Genomic DNA, 14,583 nt, shown 5'->3' with positions numbered 1-14,583 from the left:
ATCCCATCCCTGCCACGACCATCACACAGCTCCCAAAGCTCTGCTGCAGCTCTGCTGCTTCCCACTTCTTTTCTACAAAAGTATGAGCCATCATGGTTTAAGATCTTGCAGGAACACTGAACTCCTTCACGACACTGTCACACCAGCAAAAATAATTCTGGAAAAGCCAGAGGCACAAACTGCTCTTCAGATTAGGAAGTCAAAGGCCACAACCAACCCCAAATCATCAAAATTCAGGTAGGACTGAAGAGGTTTAGCTCTGCTGGATTTTCATTTCGGGCTTATTCAACAGCTCAGCTAAAGGGAAATGGTTTTTGAAGGAGAACCAAAGGGTTTTCGAAGGAGAACCCATTTGAAACTGCCTGGAGCATCAAATCCCACCTTTAGGAATAGCTGGAGCAAAAATGAACTCTGCTTCCAGCCGTCGGCAGCCCCAGCAGCATTACAGAGGCCCATGGCCAAAGCAGTAGTTCATCAACTTAATGAGGCACCCGGGGACATGGCTTTGGAGGAGGATGACAAGTGAGGAAAGAGATGGGAAAGAGTATCCCAACAGCTGATTTTGATTCTGGAGGCTCCGTGGAAGAAAAAAGACGCGGGAACTGGTCTGGAAAAGAAAACGCGTCACCTCTGGTTTCTGGAACATCCTTTGCAGGAACTTCTGGAGCATTCCTGACATTTACAGCTTGCTATAAACAACTGCCTGGGTATCCTCTCCCTCAGTCAAAGGAGAATGCTCAAAACAAACCCCAACCAAATGCATTTGAAGTGTTAAGAAAATCATTTTGAGAGCTCAAACCAGCACAAATCCACAGCTGCATTTGAAACCAGAGGTTTAACTCCCTTCCTTCAAACCACACCTTGTCTGGCCAATGTTCTCGCCATGGATACAGGCTGTCTGCACAAAATCCCAGAGAAAAGTGATTTGAGGAGGGATTTCAGAGAACGAGGAGCAGATTTGGCTAATGAGAAGCAAATTTGAACTTGAACCCCCATCCCAGAGAACAAATCTCCAAGCCCTGGCAGAAGAGGACTCATCCCTGCCAACTGTTACAGAGTCACGTGAGCAACTCACAGCTGGGGAGGGAAAACAAAAATCGATGCAATTCATCCCAACTGGATCAGATCCCTATTCCTAAATACGCTGAGATCATTCCTCATGTTATATTTAGAAAGTATTTACAGGAAGTGCCGGCTGCTCCAGGGGAAATATCAAGAGATACTTTTTAAAATTTCCGGATAAATAAAATTTTTGCAAAATGATTCCTTAAAGATTCTTTCGCATACCCAGTGGGACAGACCCTGCTGCCTCCTTCACGGAACAGCCACTGTTGGCTGCTGGGTGGTCCCAGTGGCACAGACAGGCCAGGGCAGTGGATGAGGAAGATTTTACTGGATACGGGAATTTGTTCCTGCTCTGTGGTGTTTATCTGACAATAGCTGCTGGGCTCGCTGCCATTTTTCCATCTTTTGTCCTCATGCAAACACTCACGAGGCAGCACTGGGACTGAGTCAGTGTCAGCAGAGGGGCTTTGGAGCTTTCCAAACTCCAGGGTCTGACATTAATCTGTTTTCCTCAAACCGTGTTGTACATTCTCCATGTCTGATGCACTGCAAGATTTGGAAAGAGGTTTAAAAAGAGGGTAATACTACTCCAAACATCCCCCTGAACCTCTGCAAGTGGAATAAACGTGATTCCATGCAGTTCTATCCCACTGCACCTCCTGCACCAGCCTGGCCTGCAGCCAGGCTCTGCAAGGCTTGGCTGCTGGCTTGACCTGGATTCTCCAGCAGTATCCTCCCTCTGGCAGCCTGGCTGGTATGGACACACCAGGGGCATCTACAGGAATCAGAACCTGCACCTTAATAATGTGATTTTTCAAGGCACTGTAGCAGCAACTCCTACACCTGGTCCAGTGGAAGGTGTCCCTGCCATGGCAGTGGGGTCAGAATGGGATGGGCTTTAGGGTGCCTCCAACCCAAACCATTCTGGGATTCTATGAAATGCAAAGGCTTGTCTTTAAAAAAACATAACCAAGGATATAAATAATGCAATCCAAATCCAGCCTCGGGAATGACTCCCAGACCAAGCCAGCAGGGACTGCAGATCCTGGTCTGCCGGCAGAACACGCGGCTCCGATCCTGACCCGAGCCCAGCAAACGGGCCAGATGCTGCTCACAGCTACCAACAGCTGCACAAGCAGCACTGGCTATCTCAGAACCACAATGGAAGCCGGATTCCAAACTTCAATGGATGCAAACGAGCACAGGAGAGGAAGGGCACGGGGAGGAGCCAACCGCAGGGTGAACACAGCAGAGGGGACTTTGGAGAAACAACAGTACTGGTTTTAATGAACGCTTCAGCCACGCAGCCCTACCTGTCACTGCTTTTGTTTCGGAAGCAAAAATCCCCCAACATCGAAGTGAAAAATCATTTTGATACCTTGGCATGTATTTCTGGACAGACATGCCCCCCAGAAGTCATTAGTTCAGTTTAAATGTTATTAATGGGGTCTATTAATTACTGACACCAACCCCAACACTGCTCTGCCCCCCCCGGCCACGGCCCAACGCTCTGGGTGTTATTCCAGGGCTTTCCCTGCAGTGCTTACATAAATGTGCTCTTTAGCAATTTTTGGACTGGAACAAATGTTTGACTCTTTCTGGGATGGAACGGAGATAAACACAGGGAAGCTCACTGGTGTTAAATCCCAGTCAAGCCCTGCTTTATGTTTAAACCAGCACTGTCAGAGCTGTGTAACTAAATAAACATACTTACTTCCAGTTTACTCACAGCTGCCTACAAAGGGATTAAGTTAAGGAGAGAGAGAAGAGGGATAAGACCAGTTTGTCCTGAAATCCACATTTTTATACACAGAGATGAAATACTGTGATGGAAAGTGCTGGATTTTCAGAGATCAGAGTTCAAGGAGCTCTTGGTCATATGGTTTAGTGGTAGGTGGTCCTGTAAGGAGCAGGGGGTTGGACCTGGTAATCTTACAGGTCCTTTGTGGCTGGAGATGTTCTGTGATTCCAGGGCTTTACAGCTCAGCCCCAGCTCTCCCCCAAGGGCAGGTGCACTTCAGAGGTCACCGCTGCCACCAGCACTGTGGGGAGCTCAGAGGATGGCAAGAGGGACTCGGGAATATTGGCAGAGGGGACACAGACAGGGAAGAGCAGCTATGCCAGAGCCAGGCAGCACCAAACAGCCAAGGGAGCTCAGGCAGCACAGCCACAGGGCAGCCAAAGGACATCAGACCCACCCACGCCTTGTTCAGGCGACACCAGAGACATCGAAGGTGCACCGACATCTAGACAGAGCCACAGCCTGCCTTTAAGTGGGAGATGGGACCAGACCATCCCCAAAAGGTCCCTTTTCAACCTTCTACAACCAATTTTTAGACACTGCAGTAGTTTAGAGGTGCAGCACTGGAAGAGGGAAACCCTGGTGTCCACGCTGTGGCTGTAAGAGCAACCCCAGGGACACCATCCGTGGCTTCCCAGCAGTGACTGAGCTGCAGCTGGGATCGGGGACATCTGCAGCACCAGAGATGTTGGTTTGTCCCCTCTTCTAGAGCTGTGCTCCTCTGGGGCTTGGTTGGTTGTCCTCTAGCAAACCTCTGCCAGGGAACACACAACAGGACAAGAGGAAATGGCCTCAGGCTGTGACAGGGGTGGTTCAGGTTGGATTTTGAGAAAATTCCTTCATGGGAAGGGTGGCCAGGCACTGACCAGGGCAGTGGTGGAATCACTATCCCTGAAAGTGTTAAAAAAGTATCTGTGGATGTGGCACCTGGGGACGTGGTTAGTGCTGAACATGGCAGCGCTGGGTTAATGGCTGGACTTGAAAATCTTGGAGGGCTTTTCCAGCCTTGGTGATTCTGTGACTCCAGACACTCTAAAACAAAAGATCTCAGCCCTCTGTGACTTCCCTGCACGCGTCGCTCCAGGCAGAGCCCAGGGAGGCTGTGATGCCGTGGGTAAAACTGGGAAGCAAATTGTGGTGTCAGCTCTGTACCCCAGCACCCATCTGCTGACACACATCAGGAACTACAGCTTCCAATGGCTACAAAATTCCAGTGTGGGAACAGCCTGGGCCCGCTCCGTTGGCCTCCTGGGACAATGCCCTGAATGGTTTAACAAATCTCCCTTCCAAGGTATATTATGGGATATCCTGAGCTGGCAGGCACCCATCAGGACCATTGAGCCCAACTCCTGGCCCTGCGCAGGACACCCCAAGGATCCCACCCTGTGCCTGAGAGTGCTGTCCAAGGAAATGGAATTTTAAGAAACTTTTTCCATCTATGCCATTTTTACCAAAGTCAGCAAAATCTGCTGTGGGCTTTATGAGACACTTTGCACACTGATGGGTTTTTCCTAGTTCATGTTGCCCATTCCTACAGGACTGGACACACAAGCAGCTCTGGGGAAGCCATACGATCCTCTGGATCCATGCCACTGCTGTGGCTAATTATCCAAATGATCCAAAGCCTCTCTGGCTAAAGCATTTCCCTGACAACACACTGGTTTCTGGAGGATGGCACATGGGTGAGAGGAGTTTCATCCTTCTGCGTGCTCTGAAACAACGTTTAGGACACAGAAGCTTGAAGACAATTATTTTTAACCAGTTCCACATTAGCAAATTCCAATTAATTCCCTTAGCAACACACTTAAAATGTTCCACTGGAGGAAGAGAAGTTCCTCCCCTCCTATTTCTGCTGCCTGCTGGTCTCCCTGCCAAAAATACTCCAACTAAAACAAGAAAGGAGGGGAAAAAATAAATGATTCAAAATAATGAGGGAGGAAATCTCCATGAACCGACCTTGTTTGGAGGCGGGGGCCGCGGTGCCGGGGGCGCTGCCAGAGGGGTGGGAGCTCTCCACGGCTCCGAATGCCGCGGGAACGGGCTCGGGGACCTGGCTGGGCACCTGCTGGGGGGGAGGGACAACAGGGTGAGCCTGGGAACATAAAAACATGGAGCAAAGGCAAGGGGGGAGATGAGACAGGGTGGGATAGAGAGGAGAAACCAAAGGCAGGGAGAATAAAGAGAAAAAATAAAGAGAAAAGATACACAGGTCAATTGGATACATCCAAAAAGTGCATGGGAAAGGGAGGGAAAGGCAGCAGGAAAAGGGGAAAAGGATGATCACTGTTAAGAACAGCGAGGAAGGGACAGCACAGCACAGTTATCAACACGCTTTGCTCTCCCAGCACTTCTTCCAGGAGCTGCAGGAATGCTCCTCCATGCAGGACACACTCCAAGGCTCCTGGATCTCTCTGTGATTTAAGTTCACTTTTGGGACTTGACTCCTTTCTCAACTGATCCACTATTTCAACCCTCTTAGAGATTTAAATCTATGTATTTACTCTTCCATGTATTTACCAACGGCTGATGTGTGCAGGATGGGATGAATGGTGGACAGATGTATCTGCACACACATCCCTCGCTATCCCAGCAGGAAAATCATCCCAGACTGGGGGTGGCTGGATGAAAAAATCCCCCAGCATCACCTACAAGCAGCCTGGGGGTGAGACCTGCAGGACAAGAGGAGAATAAACCCAGCTGGGCAGCAACTGAGGGAGAGCAGGAAGAGCAGATTCCCAAAGAACATGGATTGTTCCATACGGAAGAACAAAACAGAAAGACTCGCAAAGAGTGAAGGAAGACTGAAGGAGCCCCAGCCTGTGGCAGACACACATATTTTAATTATCTCCCACCAAACACTTCACTTGTGTTCAAGAAAGTTTGATAAAATCCTCTGTATCTATTCTCAGAATTTAAGGAAAACCAAATTAGTGCCCCAGACTTGAAGGTGAAACATTTGCTGGACTGAACACAGACAGGGCAAGGCAGCTGGTCACAAAATCCTCTGAAATGCACACCAGGGACCAGGCACAAAAGAAAATGGGGCTAAATTTTAATTTAATTTAATCCCAAGTGGAAAGCCAGGCAGCTCCCTGCAGGGTGCTCCTCACCCAGTTCCACATCCATGAACTTCTCTGAACATCTACAGGAAAAGGAATTTGTAATCAATCCAAACACAGCAGAGTGTCCAAGACATGGGTGCCTAATTCCTGATTTCAGACAGGCTCTCAGAAATCCATGCAAAACTTATTTCCCTATAAAAAGAAACTCTCTGGCAACCTGTGTCTCTTCCTGGGACTCTTTTTCCCCTCCCATTTCCAGCTTTTTGCCGACTGCATCTGAACAGTGCAGGATAAAGAAGGAATTATCTCCAAGACACTTTTTTTCACCATTTCAGGAAAACCAGGAAAAAGCACATCTGGAAAAATAAGAATGAAAATTTAAGTAGGGGTGAAGGGTTGAAGTTTTATTTGGGATTACTTCTCTTTCAGGAATGAGCCTGACAGACTGACTGGAGAATGGATGAAGAAGCAGCCCAGCCTCCAGCCAAAGGGAAGAAGCCAAAGAAAACCCAGCTTTACAAATGAGCAGGTTTCAAGAACACTTTCCCCTTGCCCTCAATGATCAGGACTTTCATTTTGTAAGAAAATTTATGGATGAAATCAGTGGCAAAAAAGGAAACTGTGATAAGAACCACAGGAACCTAAGGAGACCAGTGAAGAAGAAACCTGTGAGCCCAGAAACTTCTTGGGTCAGGAAATGTATTTCCTTAAGAAATGTGGAAAACAGTCATTTATTTTGTGGGAATGATATTGCAAATGAATAAATGGTCCTTATGCACTGAGCCTTGCAGCTGCAAAATGGAGCATTTAGAGAGTTTTTAGGAAAAAAATCCCACTGAAAATCACTCCCCTGATTTATGACACTCTGAGGGTTGCTCTGGGTTATTCTACCCCACCACGGCCTGGACACTGAGCAAACACAACTCTGACAAACTCACTGAGACTTGGAAGAGTTTTACCATGAAAATAAGAGCATCTACTCTTTAAAAAGTGATCTTCTGTGGAGGCCAGTGCTGAGGAAATACCATAATCAGATTCTGGCCCTGGGCTTTCTTTCTCTTCCCAGCAAAAAATAAGAGTGAAAATAGTGTCCTGCTAGAAATGGATAAATCGTATCTCCATGTGCCTCCAGCTGCTCTTGCAGGAACTTTAGAGCACTTTATGTGCTCAAAAGCAATTCAAATACACCGTAGAGGCACTGGGGAAACTCCACCTAAAGCACTTTTTGGTCAGCGACGCCGAGTAAAAAGTACAGGAATGGCTCAAACCACGCAGCTCATCTTGGCAGCAACGCTCATCTCCTGCACAATTCCAATAATGTTCTGATGTTAAGCACAATTCCAACAATTTTTTGATGTTCAGCACTTAATCTACTGAGAGAAGAGGGTGCTTCGGGCTTGTGTTAGCAAAGTTTTGGTTTGAGTCAGTTAATAGAGTAATTCAAATCTAAAGGAAAAAATGAAAATTTGGAAACTATTCTTATTATAAAATGGTTTCTTTTTCAAATGCAGAATTTGGGACAGGGCCTGGTCTCCATCACTTCTTCAGGAAGTTTCTTCCTCTGTGTTTGTACCATTTAAATAATGAGATAACAAGATTCAGAGAAAGAACTTTTATTAGAATTTGCTATAATTCTAAAATCTCATTGGACTGGGAGTCACTTTGATGCTGCCTTGTCAAGCCCTGAGGCTGCACACTCACATTTTGAGTGTTCAACCAGTTGAAATCTCCCTGAGCACCCTGGTGAGCAGGGCTTGATCCAGGGGATGGAACAAACAACAGCAGCTCTGCTCCCCCTGCACTCTCCTGGGAGCTGCCTCAAGTCAGGAGCATCTCAAAAGTTGTGGCTGAATATTAAAATTTACTGACTCGAGCTTGTTCAAAACAGTAACACCCCCACTACTGCAATTCCTGAGCACAGTTATTAAGGCACGATTTAATTTCACCCAAGATATTAAACATGCTCTGAAGACTTGATTTAGAGAAGCTGTTGGGACAATAACGTTCAATTTCCTGGCTTAAGTGGGCTTAAATTTTCAGTTATGTTACACTAATGAACTTATTCTGGTGAGCCCAATTTCAGAGCTCTTCTGTGATTACCAAAAGTGGTTCCAAGCACCTAATCAAAAGGGAGGCTGGATATTAAACAATGGAATATTTGCATACCTTGGAGGAGATGATTGGACATCAATGCTGTGCTCTGCATATAAATTACAGCAGATCAGAATTCAGGCCTATTAACCTCCTCTTGAAACACATTTATTTCCTTCTGTTTGACTTAATTGTAGTGCCTTAAAATAGATTTCAGAATGTAAAAATGATCAGGTAAGTGCCTGGATTCACTGCATTTGTGGGAATACCACAGGAAATCCTGGCTGCTTCCAACTCTTCCCACTTTCAACGGGGAAAGTTGGGTAGCAAGAAGAAATGAGGAGATGATCTCACCAAGATTCCCACATGTGGCATCTCTACTGTCTTCTCTGATGGAAAGAAGTTTAACTGGTGCTTGTCCTCGATGGGGGCCAGAGGAGAAAACCGGTGACAAAGCACAAGGTGGTGCCTTAGATGACACAAGGATTTGACTGAGCTGGGAATGGCTGAAAGCTGAAATCCTGCTGGTCTCAGGGAGGGATCTGCAGATCTCACTTCACCTCAGTGATCCCAGTTACATCTCCCTGGAATCCCAAGCTCCCACTCCAGCACAGCCAGTGTCCCCAGGCATGGGGACATGCTCCTGCCTCAACACAGGATTCTCAGCAGAAAAACTACTCCCACACGGAGGGGAAAGGAAGGTTTGAGCTCAGGAAAAGCTGTTTCACCTAAAAGCTGCCAAAGCCTGGTAACACCCAACAGGGAAGAACACGGAAGAAGAAATCACGTCCCAGCAGCAGCTCTGCTCTGCAGCCCAGCCACCACCTGGAGAACCCTCCTGACCTCTAAACAGGGATTTAAAGGGGTCAGACTCAAAGGTGTACAATGGGAAGGGATTTAAGAGCTACAGAAAATTATCTGGAATATTTATAATTCTGCTCTCATCAGAAAAATGCATATTTAAGTTTGAACACCCAGAGACCAAATCTGTGATAAATTTATCACAGTTCTGTGAGAAAACTCCCGAGCTCCAGATCTTCTGGTAACTCTAAAACCGCTCCAGGAAGGCAGAAAGAACAGTGATGCAGCTGAAGGTCTGTAATCAATCACCTGTGTGACATGGACTTTCCTCAGGTGCACAAGACTTAACAGAGACACCTCCTTTCCCACAGATATTTTGGCTCCTCCTTTAACACTGAAACTCTGAAAAACTCTGAAAATCTATGGCTGATACAAAACCAGGGCGGGGGAACGTGCAGCAGCACCGAGGCTCCACAAGCTATGGACTGCTAAAAATGACCAAAGTTGGGAAAAAACAATCCCTGAAGAATATTGGTAACTGAGGAGCATCCAGGTGTCTGAGATGGTCAGGTGTGGCTGGAAGTATGAGGGAGAGGCACAGCAAAGCAAAGGTCATGGGCGGAGGAGCGTGGCCCTTCCTTACCTGAGGAGGAGTTGGGGTGGAGGTGGGTCTGACGATGGGGGGGGTGGGGTTCCTGCTGCCCCCTCCAGACATGATTTCTTCTGTTATGTCCTTGCCTCCCTGGTTTGGATCCCGGATTCGGATCTATGGGATTGAAAGGATTCCAACAGTAACAAAGGAATAATCCCCACAATGTTCCTGTCACCGCTGTCCTTGTGCAGAGCAGCGTGGGCAGCACGTGCTCCCATCACACCCAGCAGGAGATGCTCTGGGATGAGCTGGTGCTCGGCAGGAACACTGGGATGTGGCTTGTTTCCATGACTTGGAATGCATGGCATGTCATCCCTTCATCAACACCTAATTTAATCAAAACTTAATTTAATCATCAACCACACCAGTTCAGTCTGAGCACCCTGTAATTCAAAATACAGTCTCTGCTGCTGGAATGTCAGTTTCCTGCAACTGAGAAAACTTGGGAGACAGTTTAGGTACAGAGTTAAGCTTGCCCAGTAGTGGAAAGGGCAAGAATGGAGAAAAGGCTGTGTTTTACCCCGACAGGGAACTCGGTGACCTCGCCAACCCAGCCGCGGGGAAAGGGGAAAGCAAATCAGCAAATCAGTCCCAGATTCCACCAAAACAGAGGGAAACAAACAAAAATACTGAGTGGAGGAAAGGGAAACTGAAAGAACAAACTCAAGTCCTGTAGAACTCTGCAGCATTTAGGAAAAAAAGTGGGATTTTTGAGTCTCTTCACAGCCCCAAAATGGGAAGAAAAAATATTTTCCGAAAGAAACCACTCCAGAACACTCACTGAATCTTCAAGTGACACTTGAGCCAATCCGTGCCCCTGGACAGGGGGACAGCCAGGACGTGTGGGATGTTGTGAAACAGAGCTTTTCACCTCCAGAGTAAGAACTGGAGATTCTGATAACCCTGAACACAGAGCGCTGTGCGTCTGCCCACCTTCTCCAAAGCTCTTGGCTGAACTCGAGATAAGTTCCATGCAGAAATCCAAGCAAACAACTCCAAGCAGACCAGGAGACATCATCGCCCTTCCCAGGGCAGGGGCTCTGCTGGGAACCACCCTGTAATGGCCCCTTGGCAGCGGGTGGGACTGGGATGGTCTTTCAGGTCCCTTCCAAGCCAAACCCTTCCGGGATTCTGGGCTGTAAAGTCCTAACTGCAGAAGGGTTTTGTGATTTGGTGGTATGGTGGCTTCGGTCTGGGTTGTGAACACACAAACACACACACTGCACTCAAGATGCTCAGTCTGGTCTTCTCTTATTTTTGATGGAGTTTTTTGCTAAAACATTTCACTAACAAAGAACATTTCAGCAACAAGGACCTGAGACTTGGCACTAATTCCTGCCCTCTCCTCCCCCTGACACAGAGTCAATGGCCTTAAAACAAGATTTCCCTGCCTGGAAGTTTGTAGCACTCAAATACTCAACTCCTGGTGGATGTGGGTGTGTGCACATTAATACATTTAAACTTTAATTTTTCTCATTTCTCCAGTTGCAACACCAATTACCAAACTGAAACAGCACATTCACAGAGAAGCATCTCGGGCATTTAAAATCCCTTTTCTGCCTCAAAGAACTTGGCTTGGCTGGCATGGAAGTGCCTTAATCCCAGCTGAGCGTGTCTGATCAGCTCTGCATTTCAATGGCATCGGGGATCTGGGCATGTCGTGTTTGGGATGCTGAAAAGAGACTCCTGGGGACTGAAGAGGTGACAAAAAAGCTGCTGAGAGCAGCCACCAAAAAGGCCTTTCCTGCGAGCACAGCTCACACATTGTTCAGTTCTTCCGGTCTCCCAAATCAAGTGTCACCCCAGATCATCCTCAAAACTCAAAAGATACAAATATTCTGCATTTTGAGACATGTCCAAGTTCCCTTTATTCTTCTCTACCCCCAGGAAACTGTTCTTTTAACGCTTCCAAAACACTCTCACACAAATACTGCTTAATTTCCTTTTCAATCCTTTACAAACGATTCATTCACAAGTTCAAGCCCACATCATCTTTTCCTGGTTAAACCTTACATTCACCTTTACTGTTCCCCACCATCCACCTGGACATGGGTTCAAATTCCATTCATCTGCTTCTCTCACATTCCCCCCAGTGAATTAAAAAGAGAGGGAATGTGCTCTCCAAACCCACTTTCATAGTGTGGTCAGGTTCTTTCAAGGTTGTAAATACATACACAACTTACTGGTTTTTCCACCTTTTTCAAGGCATAATATTCAGTAATTTCTAATTTGTCACTTTGAACCAAATCCCAACATTCTCCCACACTGCTGAGCTCCCTCATTCCCACCTGGCTCTTTGGGAACACTCTAAGCAGCAGCACAGGCAGGTGAGGATTCCAGGCTTGGGGAAACCATGCTGCTTTTGTTTATATTTATTTAAAACCAGTGAAATTATCTTCCTTTTTCATTGGTTGAGATGTCACAAACTCAGAGTGGAGAGTGCCCATGGAAAAATGGAAAATAAGGCACCACTGCAGCACTGTGCAATGTTTAATTACTCTTAATCTCTTTGGGAACCACAGAATGGCTGGTTTGGGATGAAAGGGACCTTAAAGCTCATCTCATTCCATGGGCAGTGACACCTTCCACTCTCCCAGGCTGCTCCCAGCCCCAATGTCCAGCCTGGCCTTGGACACTTCCAGGGATCCAGCGGCAGCCACAGCTGCTCTGGGCACCCTGTGCCAGGGCCTCCAGTGAAGGCAAAGCTCAGGTTTGATCCTAAGAACATTATTCATGTCCTTGCACCTCCCGCCCAGGACAGCCCCCCGGGCTGTGTCCCTCAGTGCCTCACTCACCGTTTTCTTCTCTCTCTTGGCAGGCGGTGGCTGCTGCTGCTGCGTAGGCACAATGATGGGAGCAGACTGGTACACGGGCTGGCTGGGGTAGAAGGGCGTTCCTGGGGCAGCCAACGACACAAACCAGAGGGACAAGGTCAGTTTGACTGCTCATGACAGAAAACCAGGCACAAGAGGTACAACTGGCCAGAACTTCCAACATCCCTCTGGGAATGCTGCGTTTGCTCTACCCCACTTCCACTAAACAGAAGCTGATGCTCCATCAAGACAAGAGATTCACTCACTATTTCTTATTTGATTTCCATGACCAAAAATTGACCACGTGCATCATCCATTTTCGAGAGGCTGTGGACACCACAGAGGCATTTGCAAGACCATCCCTGGACTCCTCCTGAGGGTTTTTTTGCTGGGTTTGCTGCTGGCTTATCAGGGGTTTTCTGCATTTGTACAGAAATTCAATCTAACCAATACAAACAATTTGCAAGGTCAACTGCAACCTATTTGGAAGCATAACCAGAAAATTTAATTATAAGCAGTGTTCTTCTCATGCTGCAACACACAAAAAGCATGACCACAGTGATCAGTGCAGAACCACACCATGGTGCTGATCACATTCCTAACAGCCAATGTGGTTCATTATGGTTTTCCGTACAGAATGAGAGTGGCTCAATAAGTAATCAAGTGCTTTAAGACCATGCCAGACATCAGGGCAGCAGAGCAGAGCTGCCTCCTGTCCATGGATCAGGTGTCAGGGGAATGTGTAAGGTGCTGCTGGGGTGTTTTCCCTTCTAGGCATGGATGCTGGATGAACTGAGCGCTTGCACTTGCCTCTGGAGCAATCTGATCTGAACTAACCTTTAACTGGGAATGAAAATCTGGACTGTGTCTGTAACCCAACTGGGAGGTCACTGTGATCTCAGGCAAAGAGTGAAATCCAAGAAAGCAAATTAAACCAGCCCAGCACAGCCTGATTTGCAACTTCCAAGGATGCATTCCTCCTGCTGAGAGCTGGAAAGCCCCAGCTCAGAGCAGGCTCCCTGACTGCATCCTTGGAGTGGGAACTTTTCCCTGTCAGAGCAGAGAGCACTGCATGGCATCAAGGAACCCAAATGACACTCCTGGGTGGGCTGAATCACTCAAGAAATGTCTTGTTTTGAAAGTCAGGGTCAGCAGAGCCACTTCAGATCTGGCCTCAAAGTCTCCACCAGCATCTCTGCAGGCTGGGAATCAACAATTATTGCCCAGAGCAGCTGTGGCTGCCCCTGGATCCCTGGCAGTGTCCAAGGCCAGGCTGGATGGGGCCTGGAGCAGCCTGGGACAGTGGAAGGTGACCCTGCCCATGGCAGAGGGTAGGAATGGATGGGCTTTAAGGTCCTTCCAACCCAAACCATCCTGGGATTTTGTGATTCTATGAACCCTCCTGCTGAGCAGGTGTCCAAGCAGAGCCTGGGTGAGGTGAGGGAACAGGAGCCTGGAACCCTGCAATGTGTGAATTCCTTCCTTTCATAGTTTCCTAGAAACCAGATCCAAGCACATCACCTACAGTGTGATCCTGGCTGGAGAGGCAGCTCCAGCAGAACTCAGGGAACGACTCTCCCTTTATGAAAAGTATTTTAAAAACACAAATCCTGAAAAGAGTAACTTCTGGGAAGAAACAGCTTCTGTCACAGCCCAAGTGCATTTGCCAGTGCCACACTCTCTGCTCTGCTCCCTGCCTTTGATCCCTTCCAGTTCTCCAGTTCTGATCCCTCCAGTTCTCCAACTTTTATTCTCCCTCCTACCCACTGATCATTTCAAGGTCTTTCCCAATGTTGTACAGAAACCCCCTGATATCAGAAAATGATAAACTGGAAAACTGAGTTATAAAATGGTACTGTCCATTTTCAAAAGTTTTGTCTTCCACTGGATTTTCCCTCATCACCTCCTTTAGGTCCTTCCAGACTGCAATGATTTTGATATCCAGCAGCCACACTGGCTACAAATCCTGTGGTTTATGGAAAAGGCACTGCCAGCAGCATTATCCATGCCTGGACTGCAGATTTAGCTGTTCCCCAAACCTGGCAGCACCTGGTGAGAGCCTGAGCATTCCCAGTCCCTACACACAGCAAGGGGGAAAGGTGGATAAGTACAGGCAAATCCTTGGGTAAACCTTCCCTGCCTGCAAAACTCTGCAGGACAGAGAGCTCTGGCTTCCCCCACTGATGCTCCACAGATGCAGCAACCTAAAGCTGGGACTGAAGGATTCCAAGATTCTCTGCAAGAAACCAGGTGCTTCCAGGAGAGGAAAGGAGCTGGAAATGAACCTTTTCCTAATGA

The 14,583-nt window shown here is 47.5% G+C and overlaps 1 protein-coding gene across 8 annotated transcripts in view; it reads right to left on the bottom strand.

Annotated features, from left to right (window-relative positions):
• EIF4G3 (eukaryotic translation initiation factor 4 gamma 3) overlaps positions 1-14,583 on the bottom strand; it is a 142,656-nt gene that overhangs the window by 46,670 nt on the left and 81,403 nt on the right. For 6 of the 8 annotated variants that reach the window (XM_069035132.1, XM_069035125.1, XM_069035129.1 and 3 more), the window contains 3 exons: positions 12,268-12,368; positions 9,464-9,586; positions 4,823-4,931 (listed from right to left, as the gene is read on the bottom strand). In XM_069035132.1, coding sequence (XP_068891233.1) covers positions 4,823-4,931; positions 9,464-9,586; positions 12,268-12,368 — 333 coding nt within the window. The remainder of the gene's footprint in view (positions 1-4,822; positions 4,932-9,463; positions 9,587-12,267; positions 12,369-14,583) is intronic. The other 2 variants (XM_069035127.1, XM_069035133.1) reach the window with 1 other exon arrangement.

Source organism: Aphelocoma coerulescens, chromosome 21 (genome assembly GCF_041296385.1).
Source record: "Aphelocoma coerulescens isolate FSJ_1873_10779 chromosome 21, UR_Acoe_1.0, whole genome shotgun sequence".
Classification (NCBI taxonomy): domain Eukaryota; kingdom Metazoa; phylum Chordata; class Aves; order Passeriformes; family Corvidae; genus Aphelocoma; species Aphelocoma coerulescens.
This window is presented reverse-complemented; position numbering and strand designations above follow the sequence as displayed.